The following is a 25,516-nucleotide window of genomic DNA, read 5'->3' as shown; positions in this document are numbered from 1 at the left end:
AGGACCCCTTTACTGGAGAAAACTGCAAAGAAATGGCCAATTTCCTGGCAGACACATTAAGTGCATCTAGTTCTTAAACTTTGAGAAAACCGAGACAGGTTCATTCTTTGATGTTAAAGCTTAATTGCTGTCTGGTACATGAATCACACTGCTTGTTTCAGCATTTATTCAAGGCACATGCAAAGTCTTCCTTAAAGAGTGTTTGGGGGAACTCGGCTTACCACTCGTAAGTAAGGACTTTTCTGGGTTTGTGCCCTGACCCCAGTCCTGCATGGAGTTCGTGTTAAACCAGAAAGCTTATATTACCATTTATATAAATAACTCAATACCTGAAGACAATTCTACATATTGATTAATGGATGCACAATACTAGTTACCCCTGAGGAGGTAGGGAAAAGGAAGGTTTGATGGGGCAGGGGGGAGTATGCAGTTATAAAGTAAACCCCAAAATGCACTCTACTTCATGAAGAGCAGCAGAAATGGGAAACTTCATTAAATCAATCAATATTGGGCAATACGCAAATACTGTGAACAATGCCAGCCACTGGCTAAATAGGGGTGTAGCAGGGAACCAGGTCAGAATTTTCTACCCTTATGACACATTTTAGTGGGGTTCAAGACAGTAAATGAAATAAATTACATACTTTGGTAGAGAGTGAAAGAGATATGAAGAAAAAGAGGGCTGGCAAAAGGGACAAAGTACAACAATAAATTTCACAGCAACATGCAGAGGGAATGTGTTACGTCATTCTTGATACTTCTCTGCATGTCTGAGATATTAAATAATTTTAACAGAATTTTTCTTTTTCTTTTTTTTTTTTTAAGAAAGAAAGGCTATGGTACTGCCCCTATGCTCTCTTATAATAGCAACTCACCTTTTCAATCACTAAGTCAACAAATTATTTTTGATTGTACAGCTATTTTGACTTTCTCAGCAGGTCATAGAGGCAAGCTCCCCACTGACCAAAGATCCCTGGGGTGCCTGGGTGGCTCAGTTAAGTGGCTGGCTCTTGATTTCCACTCAGGTCACAATCTCAGGGTCCTGGGATCATGCCCTACATCAGGCTCCTTGCTCAGCAGGGAGTCTGCTTCTCCCTCTCTCTCCCTCTGCCCCTTCCCTGTTTTCTAAGATAAATAAATAAATCTTTAAAAAGAAAATTTCTGCATATACAGTAAGATGAGACCACTACATATAAACTGTAGTCTTATAAGGCAACCAAAGCAGACCTTCCTAACAGTGAATATGCCAAGATCACATGGTCAAATGAAAATACAGCTTGGCAATATTTCCCTGCATAGAGGTGGGGACAATGGTAGGGGTGGGGACGGTGGTGGGGACGATGCCAGGACTCAGAACAAGTCAGAAGCATGCTGTGCAGTGAAGCTAGGAGCACACTAATGGCACAAATGCTTTTTGCAGTATCAGACACCTCCTACCTGTAACAAGGAGGAGATACTCTGGAGCAGCTTTCAGAACTCTGAGTAAACCTCTTGAGCTCAGTAAGGCACATATCTGTAGAGCCTGGAGCAGCAAGAGAGCCACTGAAGCCCAGGCTTTCATTTTAGGGCTGAGATAACACCGGCCTGGGACATGGTGTGATTCTGGCAAAGTGATACCACCAAGATGAGAGTGCGATCAGTCACTGTAATGGCTGAAAAAGCTGGGTCCTATCCAACCAGCAAGTACATGGATCCTGAGGAAAAAGTAGGATTTGGGGTAAATTATGCTGCAGTTTGTAAGCCAATAATTCCTGGGAGCAGCAGAGCAGGGAGCGGGTGGCTTAGAGAGTCTGAGACGTTGCCAACACAGGTAAAGGAGGAGAAACAGGCTGTAAACATACATGAATCCCAGGTTCTTTGTGGCACCATTGGTAGAGCTACAAGCTATATCAATTTGCTGCCAGATTCAGTGAACCAAGGTTTCCTGTGGCACCACTGCTGTATCAATGCTTACTAACTAATTTCCATGAAGCCATCAACACAGGAGACCCCAGCTCAGCAGCTCAGACGTGGGGGTTTCATTACACGGGCTGGCACTGCCATAGGAGTCCATTTAATCTTTAGCCTTAGAAAGAATGGGGCTTGCTGTCTTGATTTTTCAGTTTCAAAAATCTTGACTTTTGGGCAGCCCAGGTGGCTCAGCGGTTTAAGTGCCTGCCTTCTGCCCAGGGCGTGACCCTGGAGTTCCAGGATGGAGTCCCACGTCAGACTTCCTGCATGGAGCCTGCTCCTCCCTCTGCCTGTGTCTCTGCCTCGCTCTCTCTCTCTATCATGAATAAATAAAATCTTTAAAAAAAAATCTTGACTTTTCTAAAAATAAATACATGCTAAAACAATGAAAAATCCCAACTTTTCTGCATCACTGAGGATTTCTCATTGACACTGAAGGGCAAAAAGATGGAAAAAATGGCATTAGGACTATGATCAATTATGATTAGGATTAATTACCCCTTGAGTTCTTTATCAGAGCTGCCCCTGCATCACTTGCCTGCCTAATTCCACAACCTCTATATTTAGAGCTAAAGCATACACATCAGCTCTGCCGACTCAGACAGAAGTAGATTTTCCATGCTTACACTATCCTGGTATCAGACAGTCCTCAAATCTGACAGCGTTATGTTGAGTTTACAGAGCAGTAAGTAAGACAACTTTTGCCAATGGAAAATTCAGTCCAGTGACACAGGACTTTCATCATGCTGGTCTCTGTCATCCTCTCCTCATTCCTTCCTAATAATATCTAATGGCTCTTTTCATTCAGTGTTCGTGCAACAGGCACCCACACACCTATCACCAACGTCACATTCTCAGGCAAACCCAAACCCCTTCTTTTTTCCCCCAAAGATTTTATTTATTTATTTGAGAGAGCGAGAGAGGCCATGCGCCAACAGGTGGAGGGGAGGAGGGGGAAGGAGAAAAACAAGCAGACTCCACAGTAACTGCAGAGCCCAACTTGGGGCTTGAGTTGGACACTCAACCAACTGAGCCACCCAGGCACCCAAGTCCCTTCCAGCTGCTTATTCTACAAGCACACAGCACCAATGGATATTGCTAATTTGTGTAGTATTCATTTAAAAGCCTGCTTTATAATTAAGTCAGTTCAATGGACTGCCAAATTCTTTTTTTCTTCTCTTCAGTAGCTCTTCTTCCCATTGCAAGTTAATTAATGTCAGACCAGGAGTTCTTATTATGTTCCCAAAATAAATGCAGAAACTTCAGTAGATAAACTTAGTGCATAAAAACTAGCTGGTTCATTTGACTTCACAGCCCATCCTAGCTCTATCTTCTCAGTGGACAGATAGATACTGACCCATCACCAAAAAAGCAAAAGGTGGGAGGTGGCTGAGAGGTCACTCCCAACACCACTACACTTCTTTTCTGCCTGTAGCATTTTCCTGTCTAAAGAGAACTGAGACACTGGGGTGGAGGCAGAGGTGTGAGAAAGAAATGGCTGACCAAAAAACCCTGACAACAACTTCAGCCTAACCACTGTGCTCAACCATGGAATTTTGGAAGGTTTTAGTAGATATTTTCAACCTACATTGAAAGGTTTTAGTCTGACCATATTGTTTCCAATGGTAACATATATATATATATATATATATACACACACACACACACATACATACATACACTATGTATATCTCGTGTGTGTGTGTGTGTGTGTGTGTGTATTAAAAAAAAAAAAAAGATTTACTTATTGGGACGCCTGGGTGGCTCAGTGGTTGAGCACCTGCATTGCATTCAGCACAGGGCATGATCCTGAAGTCCAGGGACTGAGTCCCACATCAGGCTCCCTGCATGGAACCTGCTTCTCTCTCTCTCTGTCTCTCATAAATAAATAAATAAAATCTTTTAAAAAAATAAATAAAAGATTTACTTATTTATTTTACAGAGAGACTGTATGTATGTGTGTGTGTGTGTGTGTGTGTGCGCGCGCGCGCAAGGGGAGGGGCAGAGAGAGAGAGAATCCTCAAGCAGACTCCCCACTGAGTGCAGAGCCTGATGAAAGGCTCAATCCCAGGACCTTGAGACCATGACCTGAGCTGAAATCAAGAGCTGGGAGCTTACCTGACTGAGCCACTCTGAAGCTCTGCTTCTATAGGAAAATATATTTTGAACCCCAGACCTCTGACTTAAAAAGTTTTGGTAGGCAGCCCCTTACAATTAATCCAAGATAATATAAGAGAGGGAAAAACCCATGAAATAAGGGCTACCATAAAAACAGAATACAAAAAAAAAAAAAAAAAAAAAAAAAAAAAAAAACCAGAATACAGACACAAAGTTTGTTATGACACACAGTAGAGAGCATTTAGATGGTGATGATGCAAGGACAGCAACCGATGCTTAAAAAAGAAATTAGAGTCCTCAAAGACCTATATTAACCAAACTCTTAGTTCACTAGATTTTTTTTCTCCCTAAGAGAATGGCATAAATCCAAAGAAAACAAGTGAGTGCTGGGGATTAACATGACAATCACCCAAATCACCCTTCCAGGTTAGGTAGTATCTGAAGACTATCAATAATTTAGTCCAATTTCCTATCCATTTGTCATGTAAACACCATTAGATGTTCAAAGTAGTTACCCTTGAGATACAGAAGCACCTGGGAAGATAAAAGCATGATATTTAGAAAATGACTAAATTACAATCAGAAAAATCAACATTTTTGCAATGGTTGAATGTCTGTGTCCCCCCAAAAAAAATCCCTATGTTGAAGCCCTAACCCCTAGAGTGATGGAATTTAGAGGTGTAGCCTTTGGGAGGTGATTAGGTTTAGCTGATGTCATGAGGTCAGCATCCCTTGTAGTGATGGGACTCAGGTCCTTAGAATTTCTAAGAGTCATGACAGACCTTGTAGCTTATGGCTTTCTGCTCTCCCCCACACAGGACACAAGGAGAAGTCAGCAGTCTGCAGCCTGGAGGAGAGTCCTCAGCAGAGCTCCATCACATTGGCACCCAGATCTTAGAATTCCAACCTCCAGAACCATGAGAAATGAAAAATAAATCTCTATTGCTTATAAGCCAATCTATATTGTTCCAGCAGCCCAAATGGGATAAGACAATTTTTGTTTCTACTACAAGAGTAGAGCCAATAAAAGATCTTACCTCATCCCATCCTACTTTGCCAACATATCTTGAGTTAATTATGGTTTTATATATCCATAGGAAAGAACAGGATTCATGAGGGGGCTATTAAAATAGATCATGAGCAACTGACATGAAAAGAGCTGAGCACAATGCATCATAGTCCTTATGGTAAAGTCTTATTCACAAATTAAAGAAACAGAGACAGGGGCACCTGGGTGGCTCAGTAGTTAGCATCTGCCTTTGGCTCAGGTCATCATCCAGAGGTGAGGTTCTGGGATCAAGTCCACATCAGGCTCCCTGTGGGAAGTCTGCTTCTCCCTCTGCCTAACTCTCTAGCTCTCTCTCATTGTCTCTTATGACTAAATAAATAAAATCTTAAAAAAAAAAAAAAAAAGCAACAGAGACAGAAGCTGCTTGGTCAAAAGTCGGTGCCTCTATCGGTGTCTCTTCAGGCGCAATGGAATTTTGCTCAGCCCTGACAATTCTCCTCCTAGGCTGGAAAATATCTGACCCTTGCCTTCTGGGAAAAAAAAAATTTTTTTAAAGAAATCAAACAGCCAATTTGTGTTACAGACGAGTTGAGACAGGTGTTCACAGACCGCAGAAGCCCTGAGGTACCTATCTGATTAACCAAGCTGCAGCTGGTTTCAAAACTAAAACCAAGTTCTAGGTCATCACTGCTCATGCAATACTGAGCACAGAAGGAGCCAACGAAGTTTGTCAGTGAAGAGCAAGAGAAAAGAGAGGGGGAACTTTACTATCACTCAATAAAAATAATATAAAATAAAATATAAAATAAAATAAGAGAAGGGATGCTCACTTTCAAGTCTAAGAAGTAAAAAATTATCAAAAAATTTATCTATGTGTATCAGAGATATACTGATAGAGGAAAAAAGGAAAAAGATACTAAAAAAAATAAAGAACTATATAGCAAGCTAATTAGGGTTCCCCCTTGGGTGAAAGGAATATTGGTAATAATTGATCTTCCAGCCCTTTCCTTCCCCCACCCAATTTTCTAATGAACACTTACTATTTTTGTAACAAAAAGTTTAAAGATATCTAATTTTAAAAACTATTTCCCAATACAATTTACCAGTACCTCCATTAATTTAGGAGGTTAATTTACACATACAAAATCCAGAATAAGCCAACAAATTCTCAGAGGATAAAGTATTAGGTATTTGAAATACTCAGAATTTTGCAGATAACCCAGAGTCAACCTTCTTTACCCTAGTTTCCATATTTTTTCTCAGACTGTGCTCCTATAAAACTTAGACTTGTTCTTTGAAATGAACATAATTTCAGGACAATATTAATATCCCATAGATATTAACATGTGTAAATGACATTATTTCATCATTTACCACTTCAAAAAATTTTGCTTTTGTTCAATGATGTTGAGAAATTAAGGCCTTTTATGTAAAAAAAACAAAAAAAAAACATACTCAGATTTACATGGTTTATTTTCTGGAGTTCAGTTTTCATCACTTAACATTGGCCTAATACTATAAATATTTGCATAGTGGGTTTATAATTCTAAGGGACTTTTACAAAATATGTACCATCAATGGAACTGAGTGCACATTCTTTTGCTACATCAAGGCCACTATGGAGAAGTCCATAGGAAAGAAGTCCTATCAAAGTGTATGTTGCAGATACACTATCACACTAGTGGGTTTCCACCAATCCATTATCTAAAATAAGCTTCTTTAAGAAAATAACATTAGGGACACTTCTCTTGATACGCTTTCTCCAAAATGAAGTCTCCATGATAAATCATTACCACATCCATCCCACTTCCTTACACAGAGATGTTGGGTTTACTTGGCCATTCATTCATTAGCTGTGCATATTTAGCTAAGGAGGAAAAAGTTCTTTCTTAAGTCATCAACCAAATTATTGTTCTAGTCATAAAGAAACAGATTTCATGCATTTTAAAATCACAAGCAACTAGAAAGTCTGAGTACAGTATCTCTGGATTTTACTGCCCTACTGTAGGCAAAATCTTTACCTCCAGTGCATGACCAGAAACGTACACTGTTGAACTGAGATGAGGGGTCTCTTTTGTTACACAGGAAACACATTTTGGATGTTTTCCCTGTAACATTATCTGCACCAATTTATCCACATGGCGAGTGCTATCTGATGCTTCAAAATAAAGTCTGACAAGATGGAACACAGTGAGATTTTCTACTTAATTGAAATGAGATCTAGTGAAGGAATTCTGAGGGATTTTTCAGAGACTTACTTATCTGTGTCCCTGAAAGAGCTCAGTATACTTTCCCAGGTCTGGAGTCAGGACCTCTCAAGTTGGCTTCATGACATCCTGACAGCTTATGGATTACAAAACAATCAACTGAAAAGAGAGCCTGCTAAAGCTTCCTTTGAATGCTGAGGATCGTCCCTAGCTTGCCTACTTCCAAGGCACAAAATCCCACTCATGTTTCCACTATGCTCTGAGGCTTTTTCCCACCTTTCCCAAATAGGCAGTAGGTAAGATGCTTGTACCCAAGCTTCTTAAGCACCTAAACATCCTCAAGGATTTGCTACAATCAAATCGCCACCAAGCTGACTCTAGGATCTACTATGATCATTATGTCTGGCTGTGCCCTGATGCAGTTTGCCTCAAATGTGGAGGCATAGGTTACGATGTTTTCTTTAAAAAAAAAAAAAAATTAAGAGCAGGGCAGCAAATTATAATACCCATTAATATGGCTAAAAAAAGGCAGTGGAAGAAAGAGGAAAAGGCAAAAGATGAAGAAAAAATATGAATAGCAGTTGTTTAGGGGGTGGATTGTAGTCTAGTTTTTTTTTTTTTTTCATTTTTGTACTTCTGTTTTCCAATTTTTCTTGCAAGAGCAATGGATCACGTTTATAATACAAACTCCCAAGATTTCCATAATTTGAGATTAACATTTGAAATAAAATTTCAAAGTATGCAGTGGTCACTAAATTTCATCTCCTTAATAGAAGTGGGCCCTCAAGTAATATGGTTGTTGTCCTCTGGGAAAAACGGCACACAACCACCAGCAGGGACTCCCCAGAGCCCCTGCAGCAGATTCCACCCACGCCAAGAACCTGCCAAGGGTAGCTGGTAGCATGAATGGAATTGTAACAAACCCAGGAGGGCCACTCTTCCTGTGAACTTTAAAAATACCTTGTTCCACAGCATTTAAAAAGACCAACCAAAGATGTGAAACAAGTTTGTATTTTGAACAAATTACCTGGCACACAGGTAAGGCAGAAAGGCCTTCTTATATGCTTAACTAAGAACAATTGTTCTAAGATCTAGAAACCTAAAACTTTCTTTTCTTTTTAATAGCCCTTAAAATATACTAAATGTTTCCTTGTTTCACTAAAAAAATAAACAAAATACAAAAAAAAAAAAAAAAAAAACCCACAAACTCAGAGTTCACATCACTCTGAACCCCAGCCTTGTGAGTTGTAACAGTCACAGATGGTGAGAGACCCCAGGATAAGTGGGTGTCACCTCTGCAATGCTCCTGAAGCTGAGGTCTTGTCAAGCGTCTGCTGTCAGCTGATATTGGCAGGAGGCTTAAGGGAAGCACCTAGCACCAGCTAGCACTGAGGTCTCTATGAGCCCTAATACAGTCATGTGGCTGCCTTTGGCAAAATGCTGCCTGTACAGACCAGCTTACACCCTCAAAAGCACCATGGATGTAGACCGCCACAACCTTTCTCTTTCCTTGCCCAGGAACAAAGAGGACGGGTTCAATTTCACACCTTCTTGGCCAGCTCTGTTCTGTTTACAGCATCTCTGCTCCATGTGGTGCCTGCACCCACTTTCCCCCCAGGTGTTCTCTCCCATATCCCTGCTTCCCTGCAACAAGGTTGGACTTAGATCTATCCAACCATGTGTATCAAGCAAAAAATACTTAAACCTTAGGTGCCAGGAAGCTTCGAGGAATCTTCTGTGGCTGGGGGGTTGGGGAGTTGGGGGGAAGTTACTGCAGAGGTGTCACTGGTCCCCTGCACCACAGCCACACACACAGCATCCCTCCTCACTGTCCACAGATTCACTGGTCTCCCTGGACCAGGAGACCAGGCTCCATGAGGCCAAGGACCTAACATCATTTTTCTTAGCAGAGTTTGTGCAGATAGCAGGCACATAACAAACTGAATGGATACAGGGTACGTGCCATACAAACGCACTGTGGCGTGAGCATAGAAGAAAGCTAAAAGGGCTGGGTGCCAGATGACATCTGAGCACATACTGATTCATAAATTGAGGAGACCAGGTCAAGGAAGCTGGGAGACACTGGAGGCTCAGAGAATGCATGCTCACTTTCCTGGAAAATGGGTAGGGCAAAGTACTGCAGAAATTAAGTGGAAACTTCCATTATTAACGGCAGCAGCTACAATTTCTGGAGGGCTTGCTAGATGTGAGTCAGAGGGACATGGTGGTAAGGTCGACATTGTGCCTTTCCTCCTTTAACTTATTAGAAAATTTATAGGGAAGAAACATTTTGTTTAATTGTTTGCTAACTGCTGTTTGTGTACCCAGTAACACAGGAAAAGTACTGATCATCCTGTAACTACTTGATGGCACACATCCCTAACTGTCGGAGAAACAAGTCCAGGGAGATCTCAGGGCAGGAAAGCACTACCCACAGCAGAGCATGGTTTTCCAACTGCAGGTCATGAACCATTACTGGGACTGCAAAATCAGTCCGTTGTAACCTACATTTTGTTAAAAATGAAAACAAAATTCAACAGAAAATCAGTGCAAAGCACAAGAAACATTGTTTTAGGAAACCCGTGCCCGTGCCCGTCACAGACACGGTTACAAAAACATCAGTGTCTTGGGTTGCCATGTTAACATCTCTCTTGCTGTGCAGTCCACACTGGAACAGTTCTGAGTGGAAGGATGAAAGAACATGGCTATGTGTGAAGTGTGAGGAGAGGCAGGGTGCAAGAGTAAGCCTCTCAACAAAGCTACAAATTAGGTATTGGTGTCTATGTCTATTTCACAAAAGAGCTCAAATTGCTTGCCTGATGCCATACAGGTTATTCAGACGGAAGGAAGATTTGAACACAAGGAAGAAATTTCCTTAACTATGTGGGCTAATACTGTTGTTATAAATTGATGCTAATGAATGAAATTACCATCCAATTCTGAATCCAATTTTAGACAAGGGGATCTCAGCTTTTGGGGAGTCAGGGATATCTCAGCTAAAAGATGACACCCCCATTCCAAACATAAGAGAAAACCACACTTGCTGGGCCAGCTAGACAACAGAGAAAGGACGTCAATATGTGGCAGGTGATCCTGTTCGTGATGCAAGTGTTAGCTGAATTAGGGGACTAATTCTCCATTAATTCATTTCACTTGCTTGTACTTCCTCTAGTCCACCTGCTTATGGCCACTGTTTCCTCCTTTCCCACAGTTTTCTATGCCAAGTGTACAGAGGGCCCTCCACAGAGCTGACTTGAACTTCACTTAATAAATAAGCTAATGCTGCCTGCTTTTTAATACTAGTTATCCTTCTCCAGAGAAATAAGAAAAATCCTTCCTGGTTGGCAGAAAACATTCAAGGTCAAGATTTCCTGACACTAAGAGAACATTCCAAGTTCTAAATGTTCTTACTGTCACCTCAGAAAATGTGAATACCAAATAAGAGACTAACAATGACCATGTTTGAACAAAAATTTTCAAACAAGGCTTTTGCAAGAAGTGACCACCAGTTAAAAAAAGAAAAAAAGCCCATAACAACACGAAAGTCCAGATGACTAAACTAATCCTAGTCTACAGTTGGAGCCTCCTGGCATGTGAGTTGCAAATGATATATCTGATATGGGAACTGTCATCTAGAATATATAAGGAACTCTTACAATTCAGTAATAATATGATCTTTAATAGACATTTGTACGAAAGATACAAAAACGGCCAAGTAGTACCTAAAAGATTCTCAAAATCATTAGTCATCAGGAAAATACAAAACTACAATGAGAAACCACTCCACATTTACCGGGATGGCTATAATCAATATGGTGTAGCCACTTTGAAAAACAGTCTAGGGGTGCCTGGGTGGCTCAGTCAGTTAAGCATCTGACTCATGGTTTCAGCTCAGGTCATGGGCTTAGGGCCTTGGGACCGAGCCTCACAGTGAGCTCCATGCTCAGCACGGAGTCAGCTTTTCTCCCTCTGCCCCTCCCCCAGCTCACACTTGGGCACTCTCTCTAAACTAAGTAATTCAATCTTTAAAAAGGAAAAAAGAAAAACAGTCTAGCAATCTCCCCAAAACGTAAACATGGAGTTACCATAAAATCCAGCAAATTTACTCCCAGATATGTGCCCAAGAAAAATGAAAACATATAGCCACATGAAAAACTGAACCTAAGGGTGACCTGAGTGACTCAATCAGTTAAGCATCTGACTCTTGGTTTCAGCTCAGGTCACGATCTCAGGGTCATGAAATCAAGTCCCACAATGGGCCCCATACTCAGCCTGGAGTCTGCTTTTGCTCTCTCTCTGTGCCCTTCCCCCAACACAGCTTATGATCTTTCCCTAAACCTTTTTATAAAAATGTACATGAATGTTTAGAGCAGCATTATTTGTAAAAACCAAAAGGTTAAAACACCCAAATGTCCATCAAATAATTAATGGATTCACAAAATATGGTATACCCATGCAGTGAAACATTATTCAGTCAGGAAAAGAAGTACTGATACATACTACACACTACAACATGGATAAAACCCTTATACTAAGTGAAAGAAATCATTCACAAAAGATGACATACTATAGGATCCCAATTTTATGAAGTATCCAGAATGGGCAAATACAGACACAGGAAGTAGAACAGTGGCTGCTTAAAGGGAATGGGAAATTCAGAGTGGCAGCTGACAGATATAAGGTATCTTTTTTTTTTTTTAAGATTTTATTTATTTAAATAAGAGAGATACAGAGAGAGAGGCAGAGACACAGGCAGAGGGATAATAAGCAGGCTCCATGCAGGAAGCCTGATGTGGAACTCAATCCCGGGACTCCAGGATCATGCCCCAGGTGGAAGGCAGACCCTAAACCACTGAGCCACCCAGGGATCCCCAAGGTATCTTTTTTGAGGTGATGAAAATGCCCTAAAATTGATGGTGCTTATGGTTACACAATTCGTAATATACTAAAAATCAATAAACTGTGCATTTTAAATGGATAATTTTTGTGGTATGTGAATTTATCTCAATAAAGCTACTACCTCCACCATCAAAAAAAAAAAAAGTAACTTAGAGTATTAGGCAGAGGAACCAGGTTCACATCCAGTTCCTTTGGAATCCAGGGCTCAATTCCTAAACACTACACTGTACATCCTTCCAAAACACAAATGACCACTCTCCAGTTACCTGGCCAAATCTACACTTAAACTCTTCCAACAAAGCAGTGGTATAATGCAAGACACGTGAGATAATTAACTTCAAATGGCTTACAGTTTAAAAAATAGGTTTATTGTCAGATAAATGAGCATAGGCATGTACTACATACAAATCATTATAATACATAATGTAGTACATGCCTTTGGTCTCTTTTTTTTTTCATGCCTTTGGTCTTGATAATGATCTATAATAAAGGATATATTCTGTAACATGGACTGTGTCATACAGCATATCACATGGATGATAATCACCAGATGACCAGAAGAGAGAATCAGACCACATTCATGGAAACACAGAAGAGATTTGGTTCTACTGGGAGGAAAAAACAAAAACAAAAAAAACATTCCCCCAAAGCACTTACTAAAATTATTTATAGTTAAACAAAATACAGAATAAGGTCCCCAACATTCAATCACCCTGGACATATCTAAAACAAAGGGGGGGAGAGGGGGAGGGGCGTTTCAGGATGATGATAAATTTATCCATCTTAATTAAAATAGGAACTTCATACCCCAGATCTGAGGTTTATTTCCAGAATAGAGCTTTACAGTGCATAGATTCCACTGTGGAAATCCATTGCTTAATGGGCTGAGGTCTGAAATAACCCTGAGAGTGCACTCTATCATTAAACCTGATGAGAATGTATGCCTTGGACATCATTTTAAAGGGTTTCAGTTACTAAAGTCCCCAAGGAGTCTTAAGATGGTACAACAACCCACTTCCTCTCCCCATGGACTCTGAGATCAGACCATCCTCTCTCAGACGCCAGGCCACTACCTCCACCTTGTGGCCACAGCCCCAGTCCCAGGATCCCCTTCAGAGCTTCTGAACAAATGCAAGAGAGAAGCTGTGTCAATTACTGACAGCCATCACCAGAAAGGCCGTGACCAAGTGAAGTTCTCACACCAACCACCATGAACATCTGACTTGGTCACTTGATTAGCTCTTGATTAAGAAATACCAATAACAAATACCTGATGTGTCAGGAACTTAAACAAGAATCTTCCAAGTTTTAACTTGAGTGGAACTGGTTATTGTCTATCTTAGGAATTAAGCTGGTGAACTTTGGAACAAAATGTTTTTAAACTGTGTATGGTAGGAGTTTTCTTAATTTAGATACTGCATCTGAATTTCGAAGATAAATGGTAAGTATAGATTACTCTGGATATGTATAAAATAGCCAACCTTTGGGATGCCTGGGTGGCTCAGTTAAGCATCTGTTTTTGATTCAGGTCATGATCCTAGGGTCCTGGGATGAATCCTGTATCCAGCTCCCTGCTCAATGGGGAGTCTGTATGTGCCTCTCCCTCTCCCCCCACTCATATTCTCTCTCTTTCAAATTAATAAATAAAATCTTTAAAAAAAAAAGTCAACCTTTGAAAATGGAACTTTCTTTTACCTGGAAGGGATAGAAAAATGTTTTTAGGACCATTATTCACAGTCTTAGAGAACTCAGTGACATTCCTTTCTTTGATATACGGAGATTCAAGAAAAACATGGAAAACAGAAGTCAGTTAGGTTAAAACCAACCCTGACCTCCTCTCAAACCTGACATTCACATCATTTCATTCTCAGGGACAATAATGAAACCATAACAGCCTTGGGAGTGATTTCCAAACCAGTCAGCACGGACTGAGACATACAGAAAGACTCTCACGTTGAGCTAAATCAGACCACTTTACATCAAAGGTAGCCAAACCATCGAATTGGCAATCAGGGTCAAACTTACAAAGAGCTAGATCTTCATCAATACACTGAATTTTACACGGAAGCCAGATCACAGTACATGATGGTCAGCTTCTTATAATTTATCTTAGGGAAAGTAAAAAAGCATTTGGGAGGGGCAGGAGGGAAAGCATTAGGGAGGAGAAAAAAGCATTAGGGAGTACCTAGGCTAGGGATAACAAGTCCTTTTGTCTGACATACCAACCTAGATGGGCTTATGGTGGCTGCCCACAGTTCTGTGTGTGTCAAAGGAGCACAAGGAACAGTCTCTGTCTGGACTCTCCAGGCAAGGGCCATGCTCAAACACAAATGTCTGCCAAGGGCAAAAGACATAAGGACGGATGGACATTATTAATCTCCACCTTTTGGAGAGCTTCCCATGACTGATTTGTTTGTCCTTCTCTGTTTACAAATGGAAAACTTGGGTCCAGAAAAGTTAATGCAAGGTCATACAACTAATTAGTGGCTGAACCAGGATAAGCAATCAGGTATATGACTCCACATCCATATCAACAAATCGAAAAGATATGGTTCAAATAATACTGGTAATAATTGCTAATAATACTGCTAATAATTCAAAGAAAAACGTGAATTGTTTGTTCTGAAGAACTCCTGAGAAAGGTTTTAGTCCATGCCAACACTATCTCAGGAACCTTCACAGAACCCAACCTGTGGTTACATACACACTGTTCGCCCTTTGTAAAGGGAACCTGACATTTCCTGCCTGTGAATCAGTACATCACAACATATTTTCAGAAACTTTATTAATTGGGATTAAAAACAGAGAAAGTGTGTGAGAGAGAGCAGGTGCTCTGCAGATCAGTTGACGCTTACTTTAGAAATGAAGTCTCCAACTGTGGGAAGAAACAGCTGGAAGGTATTTTTCACTTATATTCCTCAGGCTGTCTGAAGACCTAAAAGAACATGTTGATTATAGGAGAAAAAAGTATATGGAGAGAACTAGAGATTCTTACCTGTTCTAATGTAAGCTGCTTAGAAATGGTATCATTCTCCAGTTTTTTTATTTTCTTCATCAGTTTGTTGACCTGGAATTCCTGCTCCTGTTCCAGATGCTGTTCTAGCTCAGCTTTCTCATGCTGCAACTGGAAAATGGAAAAAAAAACACACACGTGAAAATCTAGATACTCACAAGCCAGGGAAACACAGGCTCTAAGAGCTGGTTACACTGAGTAAGAGGTATCAACACAGAAGTTACAATCCTTGTTTCTGCTGATTGCCAAGTGTAACTGTGAGGAACCTATTCCTCGGTTCCTCTAACTTAAAACCAAAAATTATAGCACACACACACAGGCACCTTTGACCTGAGCCAAAAGGCTGAAAATGGCAGGGCAGACAAACCTCAGCATCAAACCATGATGAAACACAGATTTCTGTTTTTAAAAACCCGTAAGAGGGATGCTTAGGTGGCTCAGTGGTTAAAGCGTCTGCCTTCGGCTCAGGGTGTGATTCTGGGGTCCCAGGATCAAGTCCCACATTGGGTTCCCTGCATGGAGCCTGCTTCTCCCTCTGCCTGTGTCTCTGCCTCTCTCTCTCTTTCTCATGAATAGGTACATAAAAATCTTAAAAAAAAAAAACTCATAAGAAGTTGCCTCTGTAGGGAGGAAATGGGAAGGTAGGGAATGAGGTAAGGAAGGAAGCTTGCTTTTCAATATACACACACACATACACCATATGCACATACATACACATCTATACATACATCTATATACACAGACATACATATATACACACACACACTAACATATATATACACATACCCTGTGGTACTTATCAAATTTTATATACTATCATAAAAATTAAATTAAAAATAGAAATTTTACAGTTAGTTTTTACTAAATGAATTCATTTACTCAGATTTATATAATGTGTGTGTAAAAAAGGAAGAGATGTCACAATCACAAAGTATACTTAGTAAATTATTCTGAATGCTATTTCCCAATATACTAACAAGCATCCTTTAGCAAAAATCAGTATAATTAATTATCTTTCTATAATGAAACCATACATCACACCTCCTACATCTTTCCTAAAAACCAAGGTGGGGGGGAGGAGACTTCTTATTTATACAAGTAAAAGACAGAGTTATGGTGTCATTGAAAAGTTTTTTTAAAAACGTACTCCAACCATTGAAATCAAAAAAGGAATAAAGGAATTCCATCAGACATATGGCAACTGGGGTTCTCAATAAGAACTATGCATTATTTCTAACATTCTCAATTGGGAGGCAAAGGTTGGACAGAATGATACCAACAGGGTCCAATATTTTCAAAATCAAGGGGAGGTTAAGTAAAAGCTATTAAAAACAAGGAAACACAGTTTTATGTAGGGGTCTAAGCTGACACTGCTCCCTAATTTTACCTTCAAAACCATTTCTTCAGGGAAACACTGTGTACCACAATCTTCATATGCATTAGGCAGGCATGGTCACCCCCATTTTATATGTGACAAAACAAGTGACTGGACCAAGATAATTCAGCTGGAAGGCAGCAGAGTCTGGGACCCACCTCCTACTCTGAACACCAAGCCAGGGTTCTCCACTGGATCCTGAGCAAACCTAAGAGGAATAAAGTTCAGACTCCTCCAGTGGTCACTGCATCATTGGTGTTTAAAATGATCAACCAGAAACCAGTAAGCCATGCATGCTTTCCTGGAGGATGCTCTTTGTAAATCCTGTATATGGTATGATGGGCCCTGAGCAACCTCAAAATGCTGCACCCAAACCTCTCCACACTGGACACAATTCCAATGCTCTGTAAGCACATACTTGGTTAAAAAAAAAATTTTTTTTAATCTGACATAGTCTTCTAACACTGGAAACGTTGACTAAACAGATGCTTGTTTTCCTCCGTTTCTGATGTGCAACTCCAAAAAAAACTGGTCAACCTTGCAGGGACCCAGGAAAAAAGCAGATGCGAGGTGGTGCTTACAGTGACAAGTCTATTTTTAGCTGGCTCTTTAAAACTCAGGTTCTGTAAGATCAAGCAGTAATTAAAAGAAATAAGAGAAATGGATAGAGAACAAGAAGAGATCTTGGCATTTTAGACACAAGACCCCGATGGGACAAATATCACTTATGGGGGAAAAAACAGCAAAGCGTACAAGTCTCCACCTAACATTTTTATTCTATGAACATGACTTGTGTGTCTTCTCTCTATAGGTCCCACCTTAGACATAGGTGACATCACTAGTGAAGACATTATCCTTGCCCTAAAACAGTTTATGGACACTAAGCTTAAATGTTATCTATTGGTTTTAGAAAAATGAACTCTAGTCTTGAAACCTTTAAATTCTTTGCCAAGTTTTTAAAAAAATATTAGCTGTTTTCCTCCAATATGTTTTCAATTGCTGCCATTTTATTTGAAAGAACACCCCCCTTTTTGTTTTTTTAGCATTATTCTTCTGCCCTGATGTAAATGAAAACAATAAAGGATTCAATCTAACGCTGAAAAATGTCTGGCCCATGAAGCCGCATTTGTCACAGAATATTAATCTGAGAAAAGGTAAGGCTGTCATTGGTTTACAGGAAAATATTCCTATTTAGACAGATGGTCTATATTGTCAATATCTGATTAGGTACTTCCTTTAGAATACAGATTAAACTAATAAAAAAGCCATAAAAGCTCTCGATTTTAAGAGGCTTTTTCCTCTCAAGAGCTATACCCTAAGGAGAATTTGATGGTAAATCTGTTGTTACCATAACTCAAGTAAGGTCTCTGGGTTACACTAACCCCATTTGGAAAAGATCAAGCCATCCTGAGACTGTTTGCCAAAGATTCACAGTGATCGCCATCCTCAAAAGACAGAGTGGGAACAAACAGCTCTGTTGCCTGCTTTGTTCTGACATCTCTCAGGTGACAGGCAATTTCAGAGCAGAGCATGGAGTTTCTGAGCAGAAAACGGTTCTTCCTTGGAACAAAGAAACCATCGATACAAAGAGAACCACAGATATACAGAAACATCCCTCCCTTCAAAATCATGAGAGAATTAAGATGAGCGATAAGCAGGTAGCAGAGCAAGGGAGGGATCCTGAGTAACTCACCGACCACAGAATTTACCCAACAAAAATCCAGAAATTGTTTGTTTTAAAGAGATACCATGTAAATTCAAGCCATTCAGCTCCAACAGGGCTTGAGATGACCTCCTGAATCCACCTGCCCATGTTAAAGCCATAGTTCATGACAGCACGAACACTCTAAATGGAGCCTGGCTTATAGGCCGACACAAAACCTGGTATCAGAAAAAAAACTCCAGTTTCAGTGGCATCTTCAAGGTGGGCATAAAACTCAAGGCATGATTTTAAAGTTCTAATCAAAGGTCTTAACACTTTATGAGCAATTTTAAATCTTCCAAGGTCAGTGATTTTGAACTAGAACAAAAAAAATCATTCACACTGAAAAGTAAATAGTCAAGCAAATTTTATTAATACATTTGAAATAAATTCATGTGTTTGCCTTAAATATATCCAAAGCAAAATTATTAGGTAGATTAAAAATTTTTTAATCAGATTTTTCTATACATATACTTTATAAAGTCAATCACAAAGATTATGAAACAGTTTTATAACTCCTACTCTTGCAATATATTAACATTAAAAAAAAAACCCTGTAGAATGGAAACTATGTTATATAACAGATAATCAGCAGCAAGTGGAATTAGGGTTATATGAATAAATGTTTGCTCCTTAGGATTCAGTATTAATAAAAAAAAAAATCAACATAACTAAGAAAGCCATTAGCAAAGATACAAACTGTAAATCTATAAAATTCTTCTTCTTTTTTTAAAAAAAGATTATTTATTTATTCCTGAGAGACACAGAGAGAGAGAGGCAGAGACACAGGCAGAGGGAGAAGCAGACTCCCTGCAAGGAGCCTCATGTGGGACTCGATCCCGGATCCCAGGATCACACCCTGAGCTGAAGACAGATGCTCACCCACTGGGCCACCTAGGCTTCCCAAACCTCTAAAATTCGAAGGACTTAAACTTGAGCATTTTGTTACTATATCTACTCACTATATACTGAGCCCAAAAGCAAAGGTCCAGCCCATTAAAAAATACAAGTATAACATTATTTTGACCTAAAACAGGCTAGGCTTAAGCATAATTCAATCACACATAAATGCCATCTTTTTTATAATTTACAAAGGCTTTCTGGAGCCACTTCTGTGAACCATGCCTCCTATATAAGAGATTCAAGAACTCCTTACTTATGGCTCAGTGGTTGAGCGTCTGCCTTCGGCTCAGGGCGTGATCCTAGGGTCCTGGGATCAGGTCCCACATCAGGCTCCCTAATGCCTATGTCTCTGCCTCTGAGTCTCTCAGGAATAAATAAATAAAATCTTTAAAATAAAAATAAAATAAAATAAAATAAAAAAGAACTCCTCACTGAATGCCTTTTATTCTGGACAAAATCCTCTCTAGCAGGTAGAGAGCCTGAAAACTGTTCACCTGAGAAAACCACCACAGGTGCACGGGTAGGCTGGCTGTTGAGCCAGGCCTCCCACCCAGAATGCAGCAGGTTTGCCAAATTCCAGTCTGGATGAAGTGTGTGTGCAAGCCTGGGTTTGTTGTCATCTAGCCAATGCCAAGTGAGGCAAGCCTTCCAGCCACTAGCCCCAGGACCCAGCTTTTAATCCAACTTCTGAGTAAGCCCGAGATGCTCCCTCCCCGGTTCTCACCAATCCATGCTAAATATTTCTCTCTGTGTACCTACTACCCAGTCCTGCAACCAACATTCTGGGTTTACTGACAGCCACCAAGCACTAGAACTATCTGCACCAGACTAAGTAGAGAGCACCATAGGGACTACACTGAGTCAGTAGGTTGTCAAAAACAATTTATCATGTTATTCTTATAAGCTTTGTAAAAAAGTTCAAAACTATCTCTCACAGCATTGAGTCTTTTATGAACCAAGTTTTCAACCACTCTACTGAGCAGCCTGAGCAGAAAGTCAGCCTCCTACTTCAAATGCATTATGTCACCACTAAACGCCTCTTGGGCCCACACTTATTTCCACCTCCAAACCCCTTCTGTTACTGGTACCATCATTCTCAATCAACACCTCACATCTCATCAGTTACCAATTGGCATTAAATCAGCCTCCCTAACAGCTGTCAAACCACCCTCTTCTTCCTGTGCTCACGGCCCCAATCTAGTTCAAGTCTTTCATTCTTCTTCCCTGGGCCACTGCCAAAACATCTCCTCAGATCCAATGTAGATCGTCCACAAACCCTAATACCTCAGTAAGCCACTCAAAACCCTTCAATGACTCCCTATTCCCTGAAAAGGTACAACATCATTGGCATAACATTCCAGTCCTTCCACGATTCAGTCCCTATGCAAGTTTCCCGTGCTCTCCTCATGATATTTCACACTCTGCCGAAGTGATAGTCTAAGGTTTACAAACATAAATTCCTTCAGGGTCCAGACATCTAGCAAAGAAGGGATGGGCCTAGGTACAGGGAGTGGCTGGAACTGTGGTTAAAGGCCAAGTTCAAGTCTTCCTCTAAAGACTCTTTCCCTATAAAATAAATTTAAAAAGCTGAAACCCATCATGCGAGGCAAACATCTGTGGAGACCACTCTGGCCCAGGGCCTTACATGGCAAGCTTTGCCAGTCACATGGGAACACTGTAGCACAAGTAGCTGCACACCCCCACCCCCACCACCCTGATCAGGCTGTACCCTCTGGTACAGTGCCGGAATCCCTCCCTCCAACCTACTGAAGGTGTGGGGAGGGCTGGGAAAACATCTTTCACAGCGCCTTCCCACATGCCCTCCTCCCTTTAAGCTGTGATGAGCACACTGTACTTTCCGTGCATTATAATGTCTAGTTCATGGTGTTTCATATTCTATCATCACTTACTTCCAAAAGCAGCTAACACTTCAAGGCACTAGTTACTATGACCCAAGCATTTTACCTCCATAACTCTGTGGCAGATACTACCATCTGCCTTTTGCAAAAAATAAAACCATAGCTTAGAAAGTCAAGTACCTGCTCCAAGTCACACAGCTGAGGAGGGGTAGATCTAGGATAAAAACTCAGGTCTCTGCCTTTGTCTTTCCCCCGGATGTGAGCAACTGTGTACATTCTCGATCACCCTTACAGGATTATAAGTTCCATGAACAGCAGTGACTAGGATGTACTGAATTCCACTCCAGATGACGTAGAAAATGCCTTGTCTGGGCAAATACTGACTGGAAAGATGATAAAAGCCTCACTTCCTTCATACTCTTTCCTAGATTAAAAGTCTCAGGATAAAACGAAACAACTAGGCAAGTATAAAGGGTCCCATTACTACATACGTGGTACCCTCAGGAGACCAGCACCCAATCAAGAAACAGAACATTGGCTGCTCCCCCCAAGCCTAGTGTGTCCCTTCCAGATCACAGCCCTCCATCCCTGAGAGGTAATCGCTCTCCTGATTCTTACTTACAGTAAGCATTCTTTCTTTTAAAATAAACTGTTCTTAAAAAAAATAAAAATAAAAAAAAAATAAACTGTTCTTGCCTATATATTTCTAAACATTAGTTTTGCATTTTTTTGCCTTTTATTTAGCACCCTCTGCTAAATTAACTTGTGATTTCATTCACCCACATTACTGAGTCTAACAATATTTTTATTGCCTTATAATATCCCATTGGATGAGCACAATATAATGTATTCACTCTATGGACAATGGGTATTTTGGTCATTTTGGGTTTTTTTGTTTTTGTTTTTTTTTACTATTACGAACAATGTCACAAAAAACATTCTTCTATATATCTGGTGCACATGTGCACCCACTGTGAAATCAATCCAGGAGTGGAAGTGCTGAGTCACAGTGAATATTTCCAGTATCATTAGGTAATGCCAAATTGTTCTAAGCAATTGCAACCATTTCTATTTTCTGACAGCATAGAGAAGACTTGTGGTTTATTTTGCCTTTCAATGTGTACTTGTTCATTTGTTTATTGCTCATTTGGCTATCTGCTTATGTGAAGAGTCTGGTCAAGTCTATACCCATTTTTCTTTGGGACTGTCCACTTTTCTTACTGATTTGTAGTTTTGTGTTGGTTATATAGGTTACAAATATCCTTTCCCACCCTGTAGCTTGTCCTTGCATTTTCTTTATGTGATTTACAATGATACGTACTTGCTCTTCTCTAGGCATTAATTAAGGACAACTCTCCCGAAAGTCTAGTTTGGGAGAAATTTCTATCCTGCTGCCTATCTGTAATTTCCATGTGGATGTCTAGACATCTCAACTGAACTTCTGAGCTTCTCACTGTAAGTCTATCTGACTTATTACCTTTCCCATCTTACATGATGGTAACTATTCTAGTCATTGAAAACAAAACCTCATAGTCTTTCTTGATCCTCTCTTTGGCTCAAACCTACTTCTAATTCATCCTTAAATCCTAAAAGGATATTCCTTCAAAATGCACCTAGGATCCAATGGTCACCATCTTCACTACTACATCCTAGAACAACCCACTCCATTTCTTGGTGTGGACTATGGAATAGCCTTCTAATAGACCATCTAGAACCCACTGTGGCCTCCACTTCATAATCTCTTCTTGACATAGCAATCAAAGCAAGATCACTTTATTAATTTGCTCAAATCCCTTTCTTGCCTGCTACCCCCCTCCTGTGGCTCCAATCTCAGAGTGAAAATCAAACTCCTGACCATGGCTCAAAGGCTCTACGTGATCTGCATGCTGGCCACCAAACCCCCAGACCCATTACCTCCCAATCTCATCTCTTACTCCTTTTCCTCCAGCACTCCACTCCAACCACATTGACCTCTCTGCTGGTCCCCCAGCATGGAAGCATGATCCCACTAGGTACCTTCTTGTCCTCTCTGGTTTCAGTGCTTCTCCCTCAGAAATCTACTTCTAGGGTGGGGTTTTTTTCCCCAAAAAACACAGTACACTACTGTAAAGGTATTTTCTCTCATTTTCTTAATAAGCATTTTCTTTTCTCTAGCACAGGAAGCTTGAAAGCCTTTGCCCTTGCTCTGACATTTTTGGGAGCCCGTACTGGTACATTCAATCCAGCCCTAATGTCAACACACATACGCACACTTGGAAGGAAACTCCGTGATTTCTGAAGACTCAACAACTGCATCAAGTTTATTGTGTTTTCTAATCATAATGCAAATTAGGTTGGACAGAGATTTTTGGCAGGCTACTAAACAGGAAAATTCTGGCTCATAATTTGGCCTCCGGAGGCTGTATCATTTAAAATGCATTAAAAACATCCCACAAGCCCCCTGCAGATGTATTGGGAACACAGTGTATAAGCCCCTTGCTCCATGAAAAGAAACAAAGAACAAAGCAGAGGTGCAGATAATTTGTAATAAAAACAACACACTCACATACATACCCTCTGACCCAACTGTTTTGTAAGCTATAGGTAATAGTAAATTTTTCAGACCAGCATTAATAGCCCTTAAAAATGGCAAGAGGGCCACTGCTCTGGCTACCTTAATGAAGAACATACTTCAAGGTGTCTTCTCCTCTGTCACAGGAGGGCAGAAACAGTTTTCATCTGAATGGATGCAATAGCATCCTAGCCTAGGTGCCTTTAAAATTAACTAGAGAGTTTCATACATATTTATTGCTGGGACATGTGATGTTGCTGCCTGCACAAACAAAATCATTGCATGGCCTCCCCAGGACTGAGCAAAGTCAGGGTCAAAGGCAGCCTCAGATTCTGGTGCACATGCTTGAGAACAGGGGGCCTGACACTCTATGCTCACTTCTTATGTCTGCGGGCATGCCTACTACCCAGAGACACAGCCCTTCTGGGGTCGGAGCAGCACCCACTCCAGAAAGCCATATCCATTAAGATGGAACTGGAAGGAGAAACTACTCCAGAATTGAGGGGAGGAGAAGGAAAGGGTAAATGAAGCAGGATACCTTTGTCTAGATGAACAGACAGATTCAAGGACTTACTCAAAATCTACCTCTTGGTTTTATTCCTGTGCCAACAGAGGGGGAAGAATAATGCCATTGCACGACGTCCTCCTGCACTATGTGGCTGTAAGTCATTTGGTAGTGACAGCTTCCGCAGTGGCATCTGCCCTTAACTTCCTTCCTGTGCTCTCTGTTCATCACCTTTCCCTGGATGCAAGGAAACATCAACTATGTGCATTCCAGAACACATTCTAATCTCAGGGACCAAGTCAGTAACAATAAAACCCTGGCACTAAACAAGATATCCAGAAAATGACTTTTAGATATTTTGAATCACCAATAAGAATGTGCCCTCCCATAAGGACATAATAATTTCTATTATAGCTATAGTGGCATTATATTCTGAGGATCAGATCCAGTTTCAAATGTGAATCAAAGTACAAAACTATTAACCTATTTTTTATTTTAAGGTCTAAAATTTAAAAGTTGGATTAGATTGAAAAGATTCAGACATATGTAATACTCAATACCCTTATCTCAGTCCTGTTCCAGGGTTTTAAAAAAAGAAAAAGTATTCATTAACTCTTCGCAGCAGTATTGGCTGAGAGAAGATTGCAGACAAGAACAGGACTTCCCAAAGAGCAGGAAGTAAACTTGATGCATCAGGCTTACATAAAAGCCAAGTGAAAAAAATCCACAATTGCTAAAACCACTATCAATCCCAGTGATGTCAGGTCTTTCAGTTGGCACTAATGATTGGTAATGAACAGAGGAGTTAGCCATTATTTAAAAAAACAAAAAAAAATTTAAGACTGAGGACCAGTGGAATAAATCATATCAAGACTGACAAGACAGGTAAGCTAGTCATTAGAGCCTTCTGATACTACTTAATGATCTGAGCATTCCAGTATCTTCTATCACCTACAAATGCGTCCAAGTCTGCAGTGGGCTTCTGTGCACGGAGGTCCATGACAAACAGCAGAACCGGGGGTAAGGCGCGTGGCAACGAGTATCAGCCGAGCAACATCAAACGCAAGCACAAACACGGCTGGATCCGGCGCCTGAGCACGCCAGCCGGCGTCCAAGGGGCGTCCAGGTCATCCTTGGCGTCCAGGTCATCCTTCGCCGCATGCACAAAGGCCGCAAGTCGCTGAGCCACTGAGGAGCGAAGCTGCCGGCGGGACCCTACCCCGCCCCCCACGGCCCCGCCCCATTGGAGCCTTTCTCCTTCCTGGACCCTCTCCTGCTCTTGTTTTTGTGGGGAGCTGGGACAACTCAGACATGAGCGCTCCTCGAACTGGGGAGAAGTCTAGGGTTGTACCGAAAGTAGAAGCAGGAGCTCAGACCTTGCCGAGTCTCTTTCTACGATACTGAATTAGGAAGAATTCCGGACAT

At 40.7% G+C, this 25,516-nt stretch overlaps 1 protein-coding gene across 1 annotated transcript in view; it reads right to left on the bottom strand.

The window, feature by feature from the left end:
* The window catches only part of CCDC6 (coiled-coil domain containing 6), a 111,742-nt gene that overhangs the window by 28,296 nt on the left and 57,930 nt on the right, over positions 1–25,516 (bottom strand). The window contains exon 3 of the mRNA XM_055308837.1: positions 15,179–15,307. Within this exon, the coding sequence (XP_055164812.1) occupies positions 15,179–15,307 (129 nt within the window). The remainder of the gene's footprint in view (positions 1–15,178; positions 15,308–25,516) is intronic.

Source organism: Nyctereutes procyonoides, unplaced genomic scaffold, assembly GCF_905146905.1.
Source record: "Nyctereutes procyonoides isolate TBG_1078 unplaced genomic scaffold, NYPRO_anot_genome, whole genome shotgun sequence".
Classification (NCBI taxonomy): Eukaryota; Metazoa; Chordata; class Mammalia; order Carnivora; family Canidae; genus Nyctereutes; species Nyctereutes procyonoides.
This window is presented reverse-complemented; position numbering and strand designations above follow the sequence as displayed.